The sequence below is a fragment of the Schistocerca nitens genome, chromosome 3 (genome assembly GCF_023898315.1).
Source record: "Schistocerca nitens isolate TAMUIC-IGC-003100 chromosome 3, iqSchNite1.1, whole genome shotgun sequence".
NCBI lineage: Eukaryota > Metazoa > Arthropoda > Insecta > Orthoptera > Acrididae > Schistocerca > Schistocerca nitens.
This window is the reverse complement of record NC_064616.1, coordinates 91,393,527-91,419,206: the sequence shown is the minus strand read 5'-3', so window position 1 is coordinate 91,419,206 and position 25,680 is coordinate 91,393,527. Positions and strand designations below refer to the sequence as shown.

The following is a 25,680-nucleotide window of genomic DNA, read 5'->3' as shown; positions in this document are numbered from 1 at the left end:
GAATTTGTTCTAATTGGAACTATTGCTAAGCTATGCAATCTAACAGTATGTGGCACTCATTTACAGACGTAGAACATCCTTCATTTAATTAATTTAATAACCACTACAGCAAATAAGTACCACATTTGATCATTAACGTCTCAGCCTCAACAGACCAGTACGGTGCGAGAGTGATGCCAGCAGTTAATAAAGAGATCTGTCAATTTTTCCATAGTCAACAATGAGTTTAAGTGAGCAGTAGTGCCTGAATGTGATTTATTTAGAATTTGTGTATAGTGAGGTGTCAACGCATACTGAATAGAGTGAAAAAAAGGACTGATATTCGTAAATTTTTTGTACTTTATAAATTAATGCTAACCAAAAATGGAAGTAAGGGATTTAAAAAAATATACATATGTGATGAAATATCACTAGAAAAGGCTGAGTTGATCTGAAATATACCTATTAAAAATCTGAGTAATTGTACTGACAGAGAAAATACAGAACTAGCCAGTACCTCTGCTGGTTTTAAGTGCTCTGACGGAAAAGATCGTAGTCTCCTGCTCAGATTTTCTGGTGTTGGAAACTGCATCAGAAAAAAAAGAGGTTGACAATTCCCTAAAGTATAAAATTTTATTCAGTCTACCGGCAACCAGACAAAAATTATAACTTCATGAATGACATAGATGGTGAAAAGGAAAAATTTTGTTTGGACTGGCTGTCATTATATCTACAGTTTGTTTCATTCTAAAGCATTTAGAGGTGCACTTTGTAAGTTGTGTGAGCTTCTCCTGCCATGTACAACAAATGGCAACACAATGCATTAATAAGCCATCCATTCACCAATTTCAAAAATTTTAATTCTAAATGGCATAAAGATGCAGCTGAAAAGTCAAGTAATTTTGTTCATATTGTAACAAAACACAATAAGAGTGTAGAAGAACTCCTCAATGAGAATTTTGCAAAATTATTACAAACTAATCAAACTAAGTTGTATTTCTTGACTATCCTTCAAAAGGGAAAACCAACTGAAATGCCATTTTTGATGATTTACAGCCGTTTAGAGTAGAGTCAGGTGATAAAATAAGGAAACATTTTGAAAGAGCTCTAAAAATGCCACCAATACTTTTTTTCAAACCTAAAATTATTTATATTCTGAAATAAAATGTACAGTTTTATGTTAGGCATTATTCTATAGGTTGTGCATGAGCAGGAATACTATGTAAAATCCATAGATCTTGATGTAAAAATCAATGCTGAAGCTTATGGTTCAAAAGTGCAAAATTTGGGAAATGTTCTCCATATGAAATTTTTAATGGGAGGAAAACAAATAACTGAGAGAATATGACTTACAATGATACCGACCAAAAATAATGTAAATGGCAAGGAAATGTAAAAAATGGGAATGTAAAAACAGATTTTACTATAGTTTTACTGTTAGCTTGTTTATGTTTATAACATTGTCCAGATGCTAAAAGTGCACTGCAGAAACCAATGGGAGAAAATGATGAACAGATGACAAGTTTTCAAAATTTCTAAATCACATTTATGGGGAAAACATTTTGCCCCTACTGACACAAAAACCTGTGGGTGCCTCTGGACCCACACATTTGACAAAACGGTATGAAACACCGAGTACAAACATTGCATTTTCAGAGCTTGTTTTCTGACTTATCTGCATTACATTGATATTGTATTTTGTTGTATCCTTCTACAATAACGTGCACTGGTAATATCCTGAGCTGCCAAGAAACCCACTGCAATGAAAGTGATTGCTGAAATTAACTGATATCTATAGATGACAGTGTCAATGAAAACCAAATGATAGGACCTGCATAAACAAAACACCTATGGAAGAACTATTCTGCCAAACCCACTGGAGACCAATAGAATACAATGCAGAAACTTTAATGGTGCATGGAGTACAGCATACTGACTAATGTAAACATAGGATGTGGTCTGGCAAGTCCACTTTTACATTCTTACTTTCAGCTGTGAAACATGAATTTTGTATGACAACGTTCACTCAGTGAAACATATATTGTTCCTGCACAGTGAACTTAATCTCCCAAAATAATAATGCTCCTATTTGCAAGACTGGAAAGGTTGAAGCTTGATTTGATGCGTGTGAACATGAAATAACATGTCTTATTTAGTGCCCGCAACAGTTAAATGTGAATATCATAGATCTACTGCAGTCTGCATTGGAAAAATACTTAATACCCAGGAGGATTTGAACTGCTTCTAATGTTAAACATGATCCTAAGCCATATTAGTTGGGTGTTCATATTAGTGCGATAATAGTGGCAAATGATTCAGTTTCACAATAGGAAGTCAAACATACCTTAATTTCATTAAATGTTGTTTCAGACGAGTTCTGACTGGAACTGTTCCAATCCTGAAATGAAAGTTTTGTGGCTCAGATAAACTCTTTAACAAACAAATTTTACCCAATTATTTAAGATCACAGGACAAACAATTAGTCATCCCAGTGTGCACACACTGACGAATCGTCAAGCCTTTAGAGATGGCACAGTGATCGAGTCACATGCTCAACAGCACATGCACTGCCTTTACATGAACATGAGGCAAAAGCAATCAGTGAGGCATTTATGTTTCAGGCAGACATTGTACATAAACATGGGTAAATGTAAGGATGTGGCAAGAGAGACAAAAGAACCGAATGTCTTTGGCCATGCCCATGACCGTATGGTGTGTGAAGTTACTGGATCTGTTGGTGTTATGTGGTGGACTGGCCACAAAATATGAAATCAGAATTGTGGCCGGAACAAGATCTTGACTGAGAGGGACTAGAGAAGTGTTTCATGGCTTGTGAGTCAAAATTGCTTCCAAACCCGACAAGAATTGCTGCAGGCAATGATGCAAAGTCCCTCCCCAACAGTTAGCAAGACAACATTGTGACGGGGACCCCACACAATAAATATTTGGAATTTGTCACCTAGCAAGACGCCATTGCTAACACAGGCACATAAAGTTGACAACAGTGAAGTTTCCAGAATGAGATTTTCAATCTGCAGCAGAGTGTGCGCTGATATGAAACTTCCTGGCAGATTAAAATTGTGTGCCAGACCAAGACTCGAACTCCAGACCTTTGCCTTTCGCGGGCAAGTGCTCTACCATCTGAGCCACCCAAGCACGACTCACGCCCCATCCTCACAGCTTTACTTCTTGCCCGCGAAAGGCAAAAGTCCCGAGTTCGAGTCTCCGTCTGGCACACAGTTTTAATCTGCCAGGAAGTTTCAACAGTGAAGTTCATTGGGCTAGAAGAATACGTGACTAGTTTTCTTAACACTCTCCCACCCTATTACATCTCGATTTGCCTGTAAAATCTCCTGACTTCTGCGTGACATGTTCGAACAGCAGATAAAATGCGGACATCAGTGTCCCCGCAATTTGTGGGAATAGCATGATCAAATCCTCAGAGAGTGGCTTAACCTGGGCAGAAAGTGCCTGCACAACCATGTGAATGCACTTCCAAAATGAATCCAGGTGGTTGTCAAACCTGGGGCAGAATTATATGGTATTATCTGATGCTTGTTTGGATTACTCTAAAGGTGACTAATTTTTTGATCAGTGTGCTTATTACTGTAGTAAACTGATAATACAAAGCAGCCTGCTATAATACAAAATAAACAATAAAATTTGTGCAGAAACTGAAGGACAATACAGAGATATACAGTTAAGCTCCCTTCATGAATCACTTAACTGAATACAACTTTCTTAATTTTTTATAGATTATGACTACTTTGAAATTCATAAATATTCTCCCTCTCTGCATTTAAACGACAACTCAAATGTTTAAACTGCAATCTATATTTTCCTCCTGTAACCAGAAAATATTTTATGAAAGTTACACTTCAGAAACCACAAACAGTTTAATCCATGCTGATTAGGATAACACCACACTGCATAAAAATATTATGTCTGTAAACTTGAAAAGAACATATTGTACTGGTCTTTAGTTTTGTAGTTATGAAATAAATTTTAAAATTTTGTGATTCTGTTTCAGATGGCACACACATCATTGTAACAAAAGTGGAGCAACTGAAACTACAGATGTGGTCTCATAACAGTAAAGCTGTCCTCAACCTGAAGGGTGGTTTGAACACCAAAGTACTATAATACGCAAAGTTTTATTGAAACTGCTATGATCTTGCGTCCTCCTGGCCTGTCAACTGGCTTACCCAGCTAGTTATAAAGGGATGTATGATATAATATGGACACTGAATGATAAAGGAGTTCAGCATTTTATACATATAAAAATCAATGCCTGATGTGAAACAAGCAATAATTGTCAGAATTGTCAGATAAATTCTGTAACTGACTGAGGATCAAACCCCATACTTTTGGATCTGTAGTCCAATAATTAGGCACTTGGTCACTAAGCAACACTGAAAATGGAAATAAAGAGTAGGATTCAACATCTTGTTGACAGTGACACCATTTGAAATTGAGTATATAAGCCTACAGTACAAAGGTGAGGAAGAAAATCACTCAAGCCTTTTTCAAAGGAACCACTCCAAAATTCATCTTAATCAATTTATAGAAACATGAAAACTGTAATCTGGAAGGTTAGCTGGAGATTTGAACCCTGATCCTCATAATATGAGTTCAATGTCTTGTCAACATATCATCTCACTTTGTGCAGGAAGGAAAGGTGATCTGAAAGTGAGAAAGAACAAACTGAATAGATGAATGTATGAGGAAAAAAGTAAGAAAGTGTGATAAAGATAGATGACTATGAGAAAAAAGGAGCAGGGGAGAGACTGAATAATGTGAATGGTGTGGAAAGTGTCAGAAATAAAAGAACAATGCCCTTATACAGAAAATTGGGAGTGGGAGACATACTGTAAGCTGAACAAAGAAACTGAACAAGGACATGCAAAAATGAAGAAAATTAAGGAAGGGAAGAATTTTACACTTTAACGTCCTAGTGACAACAAGGTCATTGGGAACAGAACTGAAGTTCAGATTAGGGAAGGCTGTAGGACAGAAATTAAGTATGTCTTTCTCAAAGGTACAATCCCAGTATTTGCATTAGTGATGGAAAACCTAAATCTGGGTGGCTGAAAAAGGATTTGAACCATCATCCTCCTGCCTGAGTCCAGCATCTTGGCTTAACAAACATTACCTCAGGTTCAGAGGGTGGTTAATGTATTAAATGTAATTTAAATGTTTTTAAATAATTCAAATTCTCACCCAAAATGTTTTATTAAGAGTAATTATGATGAACTATTTCTTATTATCCAATCATCATCATTACAGTTCTCGTTTTATTCATCATTTTTATTCCCAATTTGTGGTTTCTTTAATGGTCAGTCATCATAGCTCTTATACAATCAGGTTTTGAATTATCCGCTCAGTCCTTTACAGTTGTAAGCTAAAAATCATTTCTCTCTCTCTCTCTCTCTCTCTCTCTCTCTCTCTCTCTCTCTCTCTGCTCCATTACTAGGAAATTCTTCTTACCTCATTTTCACTGTTATCATTTGACAAATTTTGAACTGTATCACTACTTTTATTTCTGAGTTGAATCATGTTTTCTTTAGTCAATGCGATAAGATGAGTCATCTGTTCTTGTAGTATGAGCAAACTGTCTTGATCTGATAATGGCCCAGTAGTTGCCACTGCAAGTTGTATTTGTGCCAACTGAAAAAAAAGGAAGAAACATTAGTAAATCAGGCTGATAGCCTGCCCATAAAAAGGCCTTAATTCTTAACATACATCATCACACAGAATCTACTTGCAGCTTCTAACAAAGACTAAAATCATTTATTTACCTAGTGGAGCTATGTTACTGAAGCTACTACATTGTAAAAATTACCCATTGTTTTACATTCCTAATTTTCTTGGGGCAGAGATTCAGAAAGTTCAACAGTCTCAATGTGGAAACTTTGACATGTACATTCATTATTACATTTGACAAAAGGGTAAAATTGAAATGGCTCTTACAATGAATATTTCCATTATCTGCTTGCTGCACTGTATACTGTAATAAAGTTTTGTAGTTAATAGGGCTATAGTTAATGAATTACTTGTATGGCAAATTTTGTTTCTATCAACAATATTTGAAACCAGGAGTATTCTTACAAGATGCATATGGATACAGCTTCTGTAATGCATCACTGACCAGGTCAAGAGCCCACAATCCAGGTTCTCTTTTAAAACATATGCCCTGATAAGTGATCCATAATGTTTACAATTATCTCTGTTCCACTCAGAGTACATCATTGTTAGTGGTTCAAAGTGCAGCATCTTAATAAAACTTCTGGTTACTGCCTACTGCCCTTCAAATTCTCTTCTTTACAAAGCTGTGTGCACCTTCATGATGGTATCCATCACAAAACTCGGGAGAGCACTCCTATATAAATCATACCTAAGTAATATTATCACACACTAATGACTTTAGTATAATGAATTTTTCAGTTGTCAAGAATGAGCTCAAAGAAATAGTGCATACTGGTGAGGAAAAAATTGTACTTCTGTTTCTGCTACACATTTTGGGCATTCTAATCACTACTTTTCCCAGCCTAGAACTACAAGGCATTCTTGATTTCTGCTACATGTTTATTTTCATTGGTTGTCACCATTATCTTCTCTACTACTCTTCTAGTTTCCCCTCCTACTTGGACCTTTGCCTCTCTTCACAAAGTTTAACCTTTACTATCCATTCTCTTTTCCTTTCTTGCACTACATCCTACCCCTCCTGCTTTTTATGGATTCTATTCCATCTAAGTCTTTCATTTCATATTGACACTGCTGGCCACTACCCTCACAGATCCAGCAGCTGGAGAGATCTTTCTTATACCCCGTACCTGAATGATCCTAACAAACTGACCCTTTTGTTTTATGTGATTTCAGTTCCCAATCAAGGTTTCATTTACAATAACAATAAACAAGATTCGATGTCAGACATTCAAATATGTTGGAAGTGATTTATGATCAGCATGTTTTACACATGATCAATAACTGTCTGTGCCCTTTCACAAACTGGGAGTTCAGAAAAGAAGTTCACAATCTCACACGTGATGGCAAAAAAGTTGTACATTCTGGACTTTTGTAATTTTATTGTGTACTTTTTTAAAACCCTAAAAACCAAAAATGATGGAGTTTCTTCATTCATATTCTATATGATTTAATACAATTTTGAGTTCCATTACCTTTAAAGTGGGCAAAGTCCCAAGAATCAACCAACCTTTGTGTGCTGACATAGTTCACGGGGATACCCCAGATTGAGAAGTATATCCAATTCCTGTACATATTTAGTGGTTGTAAACCATTGCCGGTTAGCTGTTTTCGATTAAGATTATGCGGTGGGTTTCTCATTCATAAATCACAATTGAATGTTGTTGGTTTGTGAGGAGATAATGTTATGCAATGAGTAAGAAGGAGAAATACCTACCAACATGTGTAGGAGTTCAACAACAGGGGGCTCGTGGCCTATGAGACCGCAGTTTATTGTTCTGCAATTTTGCTGCTCACGTTTGCCGGGATACCACAACTTCCACCATGTGAATATGTAATCGATGAATTCAGGAGAGCTACACTGAATGTCATGCAGGATGAAACCATGCAGCCAGCACCCAAGAGTAGAAATATGTTGTTTACCTAGCTGTGAAGAATCATATGACCGTGTCACATACCTCGAGTAAGGAAGTGGGCTCGTTTGAATCGAGACGAGTATCCACACAGAGAGCGCAACGCTGTCAGCAGCACTGCAGACTGTCAGCATGGTGACAATTATTGAGGATTCCCTTGATGTGGCAGCAAAGAGAGAAATCTGACAGTGGTGCACTTAATGATACCAATGAACACAGGTGTGGCACCACACCATCTTTTCAGATGAGCCAGTTCTGCATAGAACATCATGATGGATCATGTGTGGGAGCTCTGAGGAGAATGAATGGTGCCAATTACATTCATAATCATTATACAGGCCCAGCATCTGGCACTATGGTATAAGGTGCCACTGGGTACACACCACAGTCAACTGTCATACACAAAGGAGGTAATTTGGAGAGCAGCCATTACATTTCTGATATGTTGGGACAACAAGATAATGCAACAAAATAATGTTGCCCTTGCTACCTCAATACAGAGGGTGTTTATTGCCCTGGCCAGCACACACTCCAGATCTCTCTCCCACTGAAAACATCTCGTTGTGGGTTGCCATGAGACTAGGACACCACAACTCAGCAGCCACTATGATAAACTATACCACATAGATAAAGTAGCACAGAACAATTTAATTGTATCTGTCACATAAGCTCAATTAGACTCAATGTCCAGTCAAGTTAGAGCGATCTATGTACGGAATTTGCCACCTTGTGTACCCAAAAAAACACTTACAAATACCATCTTGAGACAGTTCCCATTCTACTAATGTTGAAACAATAAGTCAACTCTGTCTCAGTGCCAGTATCCAGGGTATCAAGGACTAGTTACAACAGTTGCAGACCAGTTTGCCTCCAGAGAAGATACGATGGCTTTATGTACCCTTCCTTCTATGCGATTTACAAATAATTAAAATTTTGTAATCAGTCATACTTTCTAGTGTTTCAATTTTAATGGCCAGAATTGTACACTGCCTGACAGAAAGCACCCAGAGACATGGTGGGATTTAAATGTAACTTCGTACACACATACATCATCAGTGGAATGTAAATGATCAAGAGTTGCAATTCTCTGTGATGGGTAAAATGCCCATCAGGGTACATGAGTGTGGTCACCATGCCTAATAGATTATACAAGGGGTGTGAATAGCATCATATGTGGAGTAATCACTATAAAGAACATGGAAATGTTGCATACTCATGTGCGACAGTATTATCAGCAATTGACAGAGTTTGAAAGTGACCTCACTGTGTGTGTCCACTTGGCTGTCAGGTTCAATTGTGCAACATCCAGATTTGCAGGGCATACGGATGCGACAGTGGCTTGATGTTAGACTTCACGGGAATGTGAGGGAAGGCATACTCATTGTCAAGGTTCCAGTCGAGCATGTCTGATTACTGCAAGGGAGGATTGATATATTGTGCACTAGGCATATCATAACCCCTTCAAATCTACATACTCTATCCAGGAACAAGTAATGGACTCCATGCAACATTGTGTGTTACCCTGTACCATTAGTCATAGACTAGCAGCTGGGCTAGGCAATTACCATCCCTTGTGTAGGCAGTTGTTAACGCCACATCAAAAATAGCTGCATTTGGAGTGGTGCCACAATTGGGAAGCACAGACTGCTCATGAATGACATCACAATGTGTTCAGCCATTTTGTGCAGCCCTGGATGACCACTGTCAGTCAGTATGGTGGTGATCTTGAGACAGTTCCCATTCTACTAATGTTGAAACAATAAGTCAACTCTGTCTCAGTGCCAGTATCCAGGGTATCAAGGACTAGTTACAACAGTTGTAGACCAGTTTGCCTCAGGAGAAGATACAATGGCTTTATGATACCCTTCCCAGTCGAATAAGTGCATACTTCCAGGTCAGAAGGAGTGCAACATCATACTGATAAGTTTTGTTTCCTCTTCCGCCTCTGAATGCTTCACTTTTTGGTCACACAATGTATTTTATTCTTTATCATTTTAACACCCCTAACACTTCTTCCTCTGTATTCGCTCCTCAGGTATCAGTTACTGCAACCCTTCTGAGGATGTTAAAACTATGCCTGTTTTCTGTAAACCTATGGTTCATAACCAAAATTTTAGATTGTGTATAAGACAAAATATTTACTTATCATTCTCTGAATAAATTACTTGCTCCTGAGTAAATGTTATGAGAGTGAGAGAGGGAGTTGGTTCACTTTTGGAATGCAATACAGTAGTGATTCTGCATGGCATGCAGTAAAAAAGTCCTTCGTTGGTTTTCAGAGGTAAGTGGCACCAGATGGCTATGCACATTTCCCGTAAATTACAGGTCAATAGTTTGTGGGCACAGAACTCGTGCCTGATAACTTCGCAGATGTGTTCTGTCAGGTTCAGATCAATCACATTTGTTGGCCAAGACATCAATATGACTTCACTGTCATGCTCCTCAAACAACCACAGCATGATTCCGGCCTTGTGACATGGACAGTTATCCTGCTGGGATATGCCACTGCAGTTGGGGAAGACATCAACCGTGAAGCTATGCAGGCGCTACACGACTGTGTTCATATAGCCCACACCTGTCATGGTGTCTTCGATTACTATCACAGGTCCCAAGGTGGTCCAGGTAGATGTCTCCCACAGCACTGGTTGACATGTGTATTGTGGTGCATATTTCGAGCAGCTGGATGACAGCATTTTGAGACATGACTGTTGACCTCATACAGAAAGATGGCTGAAACCTGAAATTGATAGCAGCAAGATTTTTGGGGAAAATTTAAGTATATATTGAAAGTGTAGGCAAATGGGAAATGGAGGTGGTGTATTTGTCACAGTAGACAAGAATTTGAATCCATTGAGGTGGAAATTGAAGCTGCATATGAGATTGTTTGGGCAAGACTCAGTAACAGGGGTGGGCATAAAATGATAATTGGATCCTTCTATCACCCACCCGAAGCATCCCTTGATATAACCAAAAACTTAAGAGGAAACCTCGGTTCACTTGTACATAAGTTCCCCAATCATATCGCAATCATTGGTGCAGACTTTAATCATCCAACAATTAATTGGGAAAATTACAGTTTTGTTGGTGGTGGGCATGATAAGACATCCTGTGTAACATTACTAAACGCCTTCTCTGAAAACTACCTAGAACAGATAGTTACGAACTCCACCCATGATGGAAATATACTGGATCTAATGACAACAAATAGACCTGACCTCTTTGCAGATGTCAAAATCAAAACTGGTATAAGTAACCGTGACACATTTGTGGAAACAACGATTACCAAAGTGCAAATGACAAATAAAACAAGCAGAAAGACATATATGTTGAGTAAACTAGATAGAAAATCAGTAGTGTATTATCTCAATGAGCAACTTGAAACTTTCAGCACAGGGCAGGGGCATGCAAAAGAAATATGGCTCAAGTTTAAAAGAACAGTTGACCATGCACTGGACAGATATATACCCGGTACAACAGTTCACAATGGGAGGGAACCTCAATGGTATACAGTCACTGCAAAGAAACTTCTGAAGAAACGAAGATTACTGCATAATATGTATAAAACAAAGTGAAGGGCTATAAATAGAAAGATGTTGGATGAAACACATTTGGCTGTCAAGAGAGCAATGCTCAAAGCCTTCAATGACTACTGTTGTAGAATATTGTCAAATGATATTTTACAAAACAAAAGAATTCCAGTTGTATGTATAGGCTGCTAGTGGCACCAAAGTTAGTGTACAGACCCTAATGCATGAGATAGAAACTGAAACTGAGGGTAGCAAAGCAAAAACTGAAATGCTCAACTCTGTTTTCAAACATTCCTTTACAAAGGGAAAATGAGGAGAGCTACTCCAATTTAATTCTCATACCACTGAAAAGAAATCGATATTAGTGTCAGTGGTGTTGAGAAACAGCTAAAATGTTATAGTTGAACAAAGCTCCACGGCCCGATGGAATCCCTGTCGTATTCTATACTGAATTTACAACTGAGTTAGCTCCTCTTCTAACTGTAATCTACTGTAGAACCCTTGAATTAAAAACCTTGCCCAGTTCTTGGAAAAAAGCACAGGCCACGCCTATCTACAAGAAGGGTGGTTGGAGTGACCCACAAAACTACCATCCAGTATCCTTGGCATTGTTTTATTATAGAAACTCATAACATATTCTGAGCTCAAACATAATGAGGTACTTTGAGCAGAATGCCAACCAGCACGGATTCCGAAAACATCGATCATGTGAAACTCAACTCGCACTTTTTCCTATATGACATATTGAAACCTTTGGATCCAGGCAATCGGGTAGATGCAGTATTTCTTGATTTCCAAAAAGCATTTGACTCAGTACCACACCTACCCTTATTGTCAAAAGTACAATCATAGGAGATATCAAGTGAAATTTGTGACTGGATTGAGGACTTTTTGGTAGGAAGGATGCAGCATGTTATCTTGGATGGACAGTCACCGTCAAATGTAGAAGTAACTGCAGGTCTGCACCATGAAAGTGTGTTGCGATCCTTGCTTTTTGTGCTGCATATAAATGACCTAGCAGACAATACTAATAGAAACCTCAGACTTTTTACAGATGACATAGTAATCTATAATGAAGTAATGTCTGAAAGAAGCTGCATAAATATTCAGTCAGATCTTGATAAGATTTCAAAGTGGTGCAAAGACTGGCAACTTACTTTAAATGTCCAGAAATGTAAAACTGTGCACTAAAAAAAAAAAAAAAAAAAAAAAAAAAAAAAAAAAAAAAAAAAAAAAAACCATAGTATCCTATGACTATAATATCAATGAGTCACTGCTGCAATCGGCCAACTCATAAAAATACCAGTATGCAACACTTTGTAGGGATATGAAATGGAATGATCACATATGTTCAGTCATGGGTAACACAGGTGGTACACTTTGGTTTATTGGTAGAATACTGGGGACGTTCAATCAGTCTACAAAGGAGATTACTTACAAATCACTCCAGAATATTGCTCAAGTTTGCAATACAACAAATAGTACTAACAGGGGATATTGAATTAATACAGAGAAGGGCAGCATGAATAGTCACAGGTTTGTTTGATCCGTGGGAGAACCAAAGAGATACTGAAGAAATTGAACTTGTAGATTCTTGAAGATAGACGTAAACTATTCCGCGAAAGTCTCCTAACAAAGTTTCAAGAACTAGCTTTAAATGATGACTCTAGAAATATACTGCAACCCCCTACATATCACTCACATAGGGATCAAGAAGATAAGATTACAATGATTACTGCACACATATAGGAATTCAAACAATTATCCTTCCTGCGCTCCATACATGAATGGAATGGGAAGAAACCCTAATAACTTGTACAATGTGATGTACCCTCTGCCATGCACTTCATGATGGTTTGCAGAATAGATGTAGGTGTAGACCCGGAGTAATCTGAAATGTGATTAATCTACCTGGATGGCACATTTCCATTTACCCCTATCCAATCTCGATGATCCCATGCCCACTGCAATCATTATTCACCATGTCACTGGATGAACATAGGAACACAATGTTTTGGCACATCACATAAGGCAGTGTTAGGAAGTCTTTTTCTGAAGGTATGGGATATTGCCTTGTACAAAAATTAAATCTGAATGATAAACAGTTCAGACACGAATAAAATAGAAGCTTCTCAAATGTGAATCTACAGGAGAATGCTGAAGATTAGACAGATTGATCAAATAACCAATGGGGAGGTATTGAATGGAATTGGGGAATTAAGTAATTGACTAACACAAGAGGTCGGATGATAGAGCATATACTGAGGCATCAAGGAATAATCAATTTGGCAGGTTTTAGGGAGGGAATTGGGCGAAGAAGGGGGTGAGGAGGTAAAAACTGTATAGGTAGAGGAAGGCTAGACAACAGTAAACAGGTTGAAAATTATTGACTGGTAGAATTGCAGTAGTTATGCAGAGATGAAGAGTTTGCACAGGGCAGACCAGCAGGGAGAGATGCATCAAACCAGTCTTTGGACTGAAGATGATAACCATCACAACCACCACCACCACCTCCAAAATCAACAACAACAACAACAACAACAACAACAACAGCAACAACAACAACTGGCGCCTTCTGTCTTGGATATCAGTTGATAAAATCTGTCAAACACAAATCACAAAATTTTCACCATTTATAAACCAAATGTCAGTCATAAAAGCTATAATGATAATGATAAAAACTAACGTGACTATGTAACATATCATGATATCAATAAGAATATGGGGAAAAATTAGCACAGTGTTGTACAAGGAACCATACATCTACATCCATCCTCTGGAAACCACTGTGGGCTGTATGACAGATTGTACTTCCCATTGCCCCACATATTTGAATTTCTTCCTATTCCATTCATAATAAAGAATGCTTAAATGCTTCTGTGGTTACTGTACTCAGTCACATCTTGTATTTGCAGTCCATAGAGGAGTGATATGAAGATTGCTGTAGCATATTCCCAGATTCCTCACTTTGACAGTTGGCCTTTGTGGGATGATTGATGTCTACATTTAAGGGTCTGCCAGTTCAAGTTTTCCAGAATTCCTGTGATGCTCTCCCATGACTCAAACACTCGCGTCGGTGTACACAATGCCCTTCTTTTTAGATATTCAGTATCACTTGTTAGTTCCAATTAGTATGTGACCCACACATCTGTTGCACAGGTATTTTGCAAGTAGTCTCCTTTGTGGATCAACTGCACTTTCCTAGCATTCTACCAATGAAGGAAAGTCTGTCACCAGCTCTGCTACAACTGAGGCTATGTATAATCACCTTTCATATTCCCCACACAGTACTACGTTTTTGCATTTTGTGAAGGGCAAATGTTGCATTTCTGAAACTTTAAAGCAAGCTGCCAAGGTTTGCATCTCTTTGAAATCTTATCAAGATCTGTTTGAACATCCACGTAACTGTTTTCAGCTTGCTAATACATCATTATAGGTAAGTGCATCAAGACTGAGATTACTATTAACACTGAGTGCCAGGTCTCATTAATATACAACATGAGCAGAAAGGGTCACAACACACACTTGCCTGGAACTCACTTGACTACTTCTAAAATCGTTGATGACTCTCTATCCAATATAACATGCTGCATACTCCCGCCCATGAAATCCTCAACCTAGTCACACACTTTGTTTGATAACCCCGTGATCATACTTTCATTAAGTAGTGATGCTGTGGTACTGAGTGAAATCCTTTCCAGAAGTTACGAAACACTTCATCTGCCCACTTTCCTTGATTCACAGCTTTCAGGCTATCATGTGAGAAGAGTGGGAGTTGAGTTTTACATGACTGATTGTTTTTTAAATCCATTGTGCTCACCATGAAGGAAGTTGTTCTGTTTGGGATATCTCCTTACATCTTAGCTCAGAATATGTTCTAAGATTCTACAACAGATGGATATCAATGATATTGGACAATAATTACGTGAGTTATACTTGCAACACTCCTTGCAGATCAGTTTGACCTATGTTTTATTCCAACCAGTGAGGGATCTATGAGCCTGTTAAGTAAGCTACGATTTCTGCACAAAATCTGATAGGGAGTCCTTTGGGCCCTGAGGCCTAGTTCAATTTTAACAATTCTAGTTGTTTCTAAATTCAACTGACACTAATAGCTCTATCACGTGTTATTGTTGTGGTGCAAAAATTAAATTGGGGACAGTAATCATGTATTTTCCTTTGCAAAGGAATATTTGAAAATGGAGTTGAGCACCTCAGCTTTTGCATTGTTACCTTTACTAAAGTTCCTGAGTCATCCATAAGTGTCTGGATATTCACTTTGGTGCCACTCACAGTCTTTACATATGACAGGAGTTTCTTTGGAATTTGTGAGAGGTTTCTTGATAAGATTCTGCTGCATTAGTCAAATGCTTCACACTCTGCCCTTTTGACAGTTGATGATATTTCATTTTCCATCTATGCATCCAGTCCATAAATTTTGCCATGTAACTCCACCCATGCGAAGTATGACTAAGTCAACTCCCAGCAGTACAACACAATTTGTTGCCGTAATAATGGTCTTTATGGCCATTTTCTATCCAAAGGTTCTGAATGTGCCCACCTCTGTATATCACACACGGAGGGAGAAGTCACCTGCAGCTGACCCACAGATAATAATATCGTTGCAGACTTAGAATGGCTGCATATATTTTCAGGGCACTTCATACCATATCTACCAATCACAAATGATTTTCCTGGATCATTACTGACACCAGACTCATCATAATTGAACACATTACATGGAGAGACACTGGTGAGGTTAGCTGTATCCAAAGCGGCATAGTGATTAGCATCACTAATAGGTGTGATGCAGGTCCCCAGTTCAAACCCAACCACCAGCAGTTATTTTCTATATACTTTTTATCATTTCTTGAAGGTTCTCCAAATTTCTTACATTTTTATATTCTGGAATATTCAATGTTTGTATAAATAGCAGCACACATTGTCCACTAGTCTAGGTCTCTTCTATCTGTACACTGGCGTTTGTAATAAACTTGCTTTCAGTGTTAAGTGTTGAATTTCATTGAAAAACCTGCTATTGGATTTAGACTTGTTAGTTGTTATGAGATGACACGTTTAGTTGAAATGCTGGGTACTTAACCAGGGCTTCAATTCGACAATGTAAAAGCTGTCGCCTACAGAGATGCAAACTGGGATACAAGCATACATTGTTTCCAAGGTCCATATAGTCAGGAAAACAATGGGTTCCAAAATAGCAGCAATTCAGCTACATATCAGGCATCCATAAGTGTTCTGCCAAAATAATGGTTAGGAACCAATGAAATTGCTGAAGGAATTGACTGATTCACCAAATACAACATGTGTGATGTCATGATGTGTTCAGCAAATGTGTATTTATGCTTGGACAGCACAGCCCAACACTGGTTCGAGAACAACACAGGGAAGGTAGTTAGCTGGGACAAATTCCAGGTCGAACTGAAGAAACCATTTGCTGAAAATCAGCTGCAAGTCCACTTGGTGGAAGAACAAATGAAGAACAGGGTCCAACACAATGGGAAAACAACACGATCTTACACAAGGAATATTTTGGCTCTATATCACATTGTGAATCAGAGTGACAGTGTTCTGGAGTAAAAGACAAGTGCTGGCACGACGGTCAGGAACAGTAGAGCACAGAGGGCTTTGAAGAAGATGTCAGCCAATAGTACGCTGGCCGAGCCCTCTCTAGGATGACACCAAGACAGCAGCGTCCTCTAGGCAAAGAGAAGGGTTGGGTTGTTTTGGGGGGAAGAGACCAAACAGCGAGGTCATCGGTCTCATTGGATTAGGGAAGGACGGAGAAGGACGTCGGTCGAGCCCATTCAAAGGAACCATCCCGGCATTTGCCTGGAGCGATTTAGGGAAGTCACGGAAAACGTAAGTCATGATGACCGGACACGGGACTGAACTGTCATCCTATCGAATGTGAGTCCAGTGTGCTCGGTTGCACAAAGAGAACATACACGCCATGCCATATGGCCACGGTCGAGTTGAAGACTAGCTGTTCTATGAGGTCTACAGCAGCTGTATTGTTTCACTTGTATTAGGAGTTGTGTATACTGAACAGATTTTCTTATTTTGCCTGTTGCCCGTTGCTTGTGACACAGCATTGTAAATTCTCAAAGTTAAGTATTGTCATTTATCTTACTGTAATAAAAATTCATTAAAATGATTTGCTTGAATTGTTGTCTAGCGATCCAAGAAAGTGGGTTTCCTAGGCACCCCATATTCGACGAGTAGGCATGACACAACAGACAGAAGACAATAAAATCTTACATTTGACAAAAGAAGTCACAGGAGAGATGTTCCAAGTTCTTCTGGTAAATGATGTCAAAATAATTGAGAGATTGCTCCAGCAGTGCTAGCACATCAACTAAATGCAAGAGAAAAAGAGTCGGATGAAAGAAGTGTGACTGACTCCTGAATGTGGTTCCTATGGCAGTTGCGGAAGACCATTGTGACTCTGTCTTTCTCATATGAAAGGTAATAAGAGAAGTTATATACAGCAGTTTATGGCAAACAGAATTGTCAGACAGAGTAAGCAAGAGATAGTGGCCATGAATGTTGGCCCCATATATTAGGACGAAATAGAGAATGTTGAGGAGGAGGTGTGTCGATCTTTAGCAGGAAAACTAAATGAGGCACCCACATTTGGAGGTGAGGCTGCCACAGATGAAAATCCCCTACTGATGACAGTTACCAGAACTGGAAATCTCATTATCATCACTGACAGTCAACCTACCAAGATGCATGTCAACTCTGGAGCCTTATCATCACCTGCTAAAGAAGACTATTCTGTGAGATGAAATTGATTGTACTGAATGTAACAAATGGGAAATATGCCCAGCTAATGGGACCACATACTCCAAGAATAACTATCAATGACAGAAAAAGAGTGCTTCAAATTTGTGGTTTAGGCAAAATGTGTTCTTAATATTGTTTGCAGATTGGAGTTCTTGTAGATGTCACAAACACTCACAGACTGCGGAAGATCACAGCTCGAGATTGATGAAGATATTCCAATAAGTACACATAACAAAGACTGCTCTGGATGTGTGTTTGCTGTTGAAGATGTTATCTTGCTGTCAACAATAAGTTCCAGTGGTCTACCTAGATGTTCAGTCAAACTACAAAGCTTTTAATTCTTCAGGCTTTCCTGGCAATCTGTTGACATGCTGAGTAATCAGGATCTCTAGAGGACCATTGGAGTCGTACCTGCCTTACGCTGATGTACCAAGACATTGTGTTCCCACATTGATCCAATTTTTATGAATTATGACCACAGTGGGCATGGGGTCATCAAGATTGGATTGGGGTAAATACAAATGAGTCACTAATGTCACGAGCAGACACAAGTCATCGCTAAATGTATACTTGTATGATTAACCAAACCAAGAATCTTGCTCCACTACCACTGCAGACAGTACAATGGAGGAATCTACTATGAACTGTCAATAGTATCTAGCCTGGTCAAGGAACAACATTGGTGAGTATTAGCTTATCTGCTTTCAAATTTAGAGTGGAGAAGAGACAGAAAAAGCTGCCCATGGTACAGCACCATATCATCACTGCAGATCATCCACCAATCAACCAGTGTTTGTGTAGTGTGTCATCAGCTGAATAAGAGACAATTTGGAAGGAAATGAAGAAGGTGCTGAATGATGATATCATTGAACTGTCAGAGTGACCTTGGTCCTCCTATCTGGTCCTTGTGAAGAAAAGGACAGCATATGACATTTCTATTTCTATGTCGACTACCAATGGCTGAACAAAATCACAAAAAAGGTGTCTACCCACAGCTGCACATTGATGAAAGACTAAGTATTTCTGAACTACGGATATAGAGCCAGGCTACTGGCAAACAAAGGTTGACAAAGCTGACCAGGAAAAAACTATCTTCATAGCTTGTGATGGCCTCTGTGAGTTTAAAATTATGCCATTTGGATTATGTAGTGCTCCAGACACCTTTTAACATACCATAGATAACCTGTTTCAACATCTTTGCTACCTGGATAACATCATCATTTTTTCGAAGACATTTGAAGAACATCTACACTGCCTGACAATCACAACAAAGTGGCTCAGACAGCAGGCCTCTGCAAGTATCCAAAAAAGTGCCTCTATGTCACCCAACGAATAAAAATCTTGCGGTACCTAGTTAATGACGATGGTGTGCACCCCAATCCAGAGAAAATAAGAGCAGTCACAGATTTTCTGGCTCCCCGGTACATTCGTGATGTGGGAAGTTATCTTGGAATGTGCTCGTATTACCGAGAAGAGCCACGAGAAATATTTTTCTGTCCTTAAGAAGGCATTAATATCTTCTACAGTTCAATCATTGCATGACAAGAATACTGAGACAAAACCTTGCACTGACACCACTGTCAAGGGATACGTGCAGTTCTAGTACAAATTCAGGAAGGTGCTGGAAAAGGTGATAACTTATGCTTCCAGGGTACTCTCCAAATCTGAGATGAACTACTCTACAACCAGTAACATGTGCCTTGCAGTTGTCTATACTCCTAACCTAACCTAACTGGTTTGTCAGACACTATGTGAGCCATTTTAAGCAATGACAGCAACTGAAACACGTGTTGCAATTATCTCCGGGGCGTCTGGTACTAATCATGCCTGCAGCTGCATCACTCCATCCAGGAGAGGTTGCAAGGTCGACAAACAGGAATAGACAGTCTTCGCTGACTTCCTCACACACTACGCTGTTACCAAAGCTGTGCTCACTGCTGAATCTCTGGAAACTGGCAGACTCGTTGTAGAAGGCAACATCTTCAAGCATGGGGCACCACAAATGATGCTCCCTGATTGTGGAGAAGTTTTCAGTCGAAACTAAAATCAAAGTTAATTTCACGTAGTGATATCAATAATAGGATGACAACTGCCTATGACACACAGACAAATGGCCTCACCGAATGATTTAATAAAATGTTGGCAGATATGCTCTCAATGTCTGCTGATGTCAAACAGAGATGTTAGATTACAATAATGCGTGTTGTGACATTGCATATAGCACAGCAAAGCAAGATAACAAAGGCTTCACACTGTTATTTCCACTCCACGCTTCCGAGGTCGAAACAACAATGGATACACTGTTCCCATTTCAACAGAACGATACTTAGGATTACTACATGAAACACTCTATTAGCAAGATCAAAGAAGCAAGATAGACAGTTCACATATGGATTGTGGATGTCCACGACAAGATCCAAGAGTACTATAATGCCAAGCACTTAGTGAGAGACATCCCAGGAGACTTGGTACATATTTTTATGCCTGTGCAGAGAGTGAGGCTATTGGAAAAGTTACTAAACCATTACTTTGGGTTGTATAATGTCTTGTCAGACATAATATATACGAAGTCAAGGACTATTACCATTCATCAAAAAGAGAAAAGTGCAGCTATGCCAGCCATGTCCATATGAAGCCCTACTACAGAACTCGAGCAAAGATTGATGTGGGTGCTTCTCATTCAAGAAAACAGAAGACTGAGGAGCTTATACAGGAGAGGCTGCCTTTGATGTACTTCATAGTGAAGAGAAAATTACAACATGAGCAGGAGGTGAGGTTCCACAAATGCTGCCATACAGGGGATCACTGACAAGATCTATGTCCAGGATGCTGCATTCAGCTTCGATGACAAATTCTGAAACAGTGGGTCACTGTTTCTCCGGGAGAAAGAGCAATGCCATGAGCTGTACTGCACACAATGTGGCATAGTGGTTAGCATCACTGGCTGGTATACTGCAGGACACTATTTCAAATCCAACCACCAGTGCAGTTATTTAGTATTATCATTTTTGGAAAGTTATCCTAATTTCTTATGGATTGTGGATGTCCACGACAAGATCCAAGAGTACTATAATGCCAAGCACTTAGTGAGAGACATCCCAGGAGACTTGGTACATATTTTTATGCCTGTGCAGAGAGTGAGGCTATTGGAAAAGTTACTAAACCATTTCTTTGGGTTGTATAATGTCTTGTCAGACATAATATATACGAAGTCAAGGACTATGACCATTCATCAAAAACTAGATAAAACCTCAGTTTGATAATACATACCATATACTGGTATACTGGATCTTTGCATTAACAGCAGCATTCTACATCCCGAAGTTCAATTCTGTTGTATTTCTAAGTTGGTGTTCATAATTAAAGTCCTTTGAGTGTTAAGTGTTGTACTTCACTGATGAACCTGCTTTCGGATTTGGGCCTGATAGTGATTACCATGTGACATTATGTTTGTAGTGCACTACTGTGTGTTAAGATAACAACTGAACAATAATATAAAAGACTATGTTCTAACACCAGCACATACATATAATTTTCACTTACAAAATGGTTCAAATGGCTCTGAGTACTATGCGACTTAACTTCTGAGGTCAGCAGTCCCCTAGAACTTAAACCTAACTAACCTAAGGACATCACACACATCCATGCCCGAGGCAGGATTCGAACCTGCGACCGTAGCGGTCGCGCAGCTCCAGACTGTAGCGCCTAGAACCGCTCGGCCACTCCAGCTGGCTTTTCACTTACATTCAGATGTATTTAACCCCACAAAAATGGGTGAAATTGTAATCAATTTTTATCGTGGTATTACAAATCAGTTCTAGATTTGTTCAACAATAGAGATTCCACTTCAAGTACATTCCAGTTGCTACCAACCTGAAGAAGGCAAACATCCATTTTCACATTAGCTGGAAATTAGTAACCCAACAGAGAATTGTGCAGTGATCAATCTTAGCCCAAAATATCAACCTCACCCTGTCCCATGGTATGTATTATCAAGCTGAGGTTTTATCTAGTTTTTGATTGCATCTCAGAGTGTGTCTGGTGGTTGACAGAAGGCCAGGATATAAGTTCATGCCCTCTCTTAATAATGAATCTTGCCCAAACAATCACGGAAGCAGCTGCAATTTCTATGCTGGTGTATTTGAGTTTCTTGTCTACTGCAAACAATACACGACACCCACTTCCCAATAGCCTGTCCATTGGATATACACTCAGATTTACTCCAAAAATCTCACTGCTGTCAATAATGGGTTTTTGCCAAATTTCTGCATCTGAGCTCCACTGCTTTTTAAGGATGCTTCAAACCTTGGTACTTTTTTGCCAATGGTTTGGCTACTGATCACAAGGATTTTCATTATCTCATCTGTGGGAGACATCTCTTTGAATCTTACACTAATACTTCATGGTTTCAAACATATTTCATTATCTGTATTTGATGGAGAGTCAGAGTCGCCTAATCTTATGGTTTTGTGGTATTGATAGTTGCAGTGTGATTATTTTTGGAGTAGTTGGTTTTTATTTTATGGTGTCGACAATTGCAGTTGAGCTATGTAGGTGACAGGAAGTGACCGATTCCTGTCAATATTGTAAGTGTAGCAGAATTTGGGAATTTTGTGGTGTTTTTATGGCGTCGTTTTGTATGGTTTGAGAACGTGGTGTGTTTATATTTAGTTTGTCCCCACCCAAAAAACCCCAATTTCCCGCGCTGGTCCCGTTAGTTTGATTATATTTTTGGAGAGAGACATGTTTGTCGGTGTTCTATGTATTTTCGTATTTGTTGTTGTTTATGTAATGACGTTATAGGTGCCACATTAAAGACGTTGAGAATGGTCATTTCCACCCTATTGGTGACGTCATGGGACAAAGCAGACGGGTGGAATCTGATGCTTCTGTAATTCTCCAAGTTCTCCCTGTCTCTGCCTTCCCTGTACATTACACTTAGCCCTATCACTGACTCACCACTCACAGCCAAGTCCAAGAGTAGTGATAAGTCCTGTGTTTCCTGGAGATGAAACAGTATCTATTCGCATAACAGGGAAAACATTACTAAGTATTTCACTCAAAGATCTAAACATAATCATGGAACAACATCCGGTTTGGACTTACACTTACCACGAAAATACAAACAATAAACTCAAAACAGAATTTATCAGGAAGTAAAGTTGTACAATTAACTACCACATGAGATGGAAAAGATTGTTAAAATACATGTGTTTGAAAAAAAGTTTCTTTATAAATAATGCATGCTACACAATCAAAGATTACTTAAATGGTTCAGATTAGTGGTTAATAACGAAAGGGGATAACTACATCACCTTGTCAAATTACAATGCTATAATGGTTTTGCAAGAAAATCATGTGCCAAGATCTATAATAGCATAAGATAGTAATGTCTTGTCATTCTTCTGAGTTCAACATATCATTCATCATGGGCTGGAGGGGGGTTGTCGTGCTGTCTTAGTTTTTCAGGTGGACTGAGAGGACATGCAGACTGAGGTTGGGAATAGTGGCATGGAACATGTACTGGTCAGGAGTCAGTTTTCTAAATGAACTGGAGTTAATGCAAGGGGTGGGCTTATAGATGCAAGTGCCTCATTCTACAGCCATCAGCGGGGATCATTGATATGTGCAGCAATGAAGAGCAAAACTGTGTTTGCATTTAAGAACATTGTACAATCAGGACCAACTGAATTAGGCAGTGCTGTTGTTAAGACAATGACCTCATATTTGGATGGATGGAGCTTCCTCTGTCTGAACATCCTGATCTAGATTTTCTGTGGTCTTCCTAAGTACCGTCTGGCAAATGCTGGGATGGTACTTTCAAGACCACAGCTGACCATCTGTCCTATCCCCTTAAAGCATGCCTTTATATTCTGCACGCATAATTTTTGGGCTGTTTATTGTCATTGTATTAAGATGACAGATACTGTATCATTGTAAATTTATCCCTGCATATGGATGAATAACTAAATAAACACAAAACCAGAAATGTAAGATGAACGAATATCAACAGCCAACTCCACTGCATTCAAATAACATAGCAAGTATGTGAAATGTGTGATTGAAACTTTTACACACTTTATAAAAACTAACATCAACTCTACTACTTCATCGTATGATGACTGCACCACAACTCTACTTCTACTGGAAAAAACAAACTGTTTGTATTGCTTGATATAAATCAAACCAGCATGATCACAGCCGCATTTGAGTGCACTTTGTAAATCAGTAGAATGATAATGAATTTCACGAGGGCAGAATTGGCTGGTAAAGGATAGGTGAGGAAGAACGTAAATGACTTTGACATGAAACTAAAGCATAACTTTGTTTCACGTCAAAGTATTCCTTAAACTAAAAATGTAAACGAACATAAAGCGCGGATTTCTACACATTTATAATCAAGTGGTAATACAACACATAATTTGCAAATAATTAAATCAGCTATCACAATCAAACACAAGGAGGGGAAAGCTGACAGCACTAGAAAGTATGCAAAAGGATACTCATCTCCACTATCCAACAACATTTTCTGGCTAAAGAGCAGCAAAAAATGAATAACAATGAAAATAAGGTAATGCTTACCTGTTCTTCATACTTTTTCAGGGAATCTGCCAGTTCTTCATACTCGGTTGTCATGGTTTTGCAGCACTTTACCTACTTGGCATATCCTAATTAAAATGCAAATATTAAAACTGTATTAAGCAATAACTAAGACTTAAATTTCGGAAAATCCCTTGGCAGTGGTAACGTTTATGTGGTGATACTGTACTCTATTCAACTGAAGGTCGAATTCGAAATGGAAATATAAGAGTTTAGAGTCGCCAATAAGCAAAACGTCGAGAAAACAAATTAGAATTGAATATTCAGTTACTGATAATAGCCAAACAACACAGATACACTTTACGACATCACACGAATTTAACTAAATCACAATACCTATGTTCAAAAATATGCAAATATATTTCTATACAACATAACCAAAACACCATAGTACATATTTCGCGGATATACAAAATAAACAAACTTTGTCTGTTGGTAGCATAGGACAGTAACTTGCAAAGATCTTCATTTGCTCCCATGTTGCAAAGATCAAACAGCGATCACTGCGTCGCTCTAACTGGCGCTGATTTTTCATTAGCCTCTCAGCAGTATCATACGTAATTATGTATTAAATATTCATCTAGAAAAAAGTGTAAGTATTCCATGAGTATACATGATTGTCACACACACGTATAGGCATAGTACATAATGTAGTTATCGGCTAACTGATATATGGGCTAGAGTTGTCAGGCGTCCCGATTAATAGTGCTAATTTCGAATTTCAAGTCCCTGTGTCCCGGCTACGTTCAAATATATAGTCTTTTGATTCTTAACAATGTCTGCATTGTCTAACAGGTAGTTATCCCTCTACTCGACGCGCAACACGTCCTGTTCCACACAATCATGTAATCGCAACTCCCAGTCTGTAAGCGTGCACGAGACTAATTGTTATTGTATTCCGCTAATTAGAAGGCGTTTCACAACAAAGTCTGAAAAGACGATATTTATGTAAATATCATATATATTTCTACAGCTTCTGTCTGCAGTTTGCTGCCGATGTAAGTGAATTTTGTTAAAGTTAGAAATTACAGCACAACAACTTTGTGAAGAAATCATCTCACTCTAGTACCGCTCTGTCGTGTCAGCAGAAGACGACAGATATTGTGCTTTTCCTCGTGGTTCCCAGCACTTGCAATCTAACAGTCTGGCATGGA

The 25,680-nt window shown here is 38.8% G+C and overlaps 1 protein-coding gene across 5 annotated transcripts in view; it reads right to left on the bottom strand.

The window, feature by feature from the left end:
- Positions 1-25,007, bottom strand: part of LOC126248068 (zinc finger CCCH-type with G patch domain-containing protein) — a 162,880-nt gene extending 137,873 nt beyond the window's left edge. The window contains exons 1-5 of one of the 5 annotated variants that reach the window (XM_049948710.1): positions 24,951-25,007; positions 24,509-24,594; positions 5,467-5,646; positions 2,324-2,377; positions 497-565 (exon numbers count right to left, since the gene is read on the bottom strand). In XM_049948710.1, the coding sequence (XP_049804667.1) occupies positions 497-565; positions 2,324-2,377; positions 5,467-5,646; positions 24,509-24,562 (357 nt within the window). In that variant the 5' untranslated portion in view covers positions 24,563-24,594; positions 24,951-25,007. The other 4 variants (XM_049948711.1, XM_049948709.1, XM_049948712.1 and 1 more) reach the window with 4 other exon arrangements.
- Between the last annotated feature and the right edge of the window lie 673 nt (positions 25,008-25,680).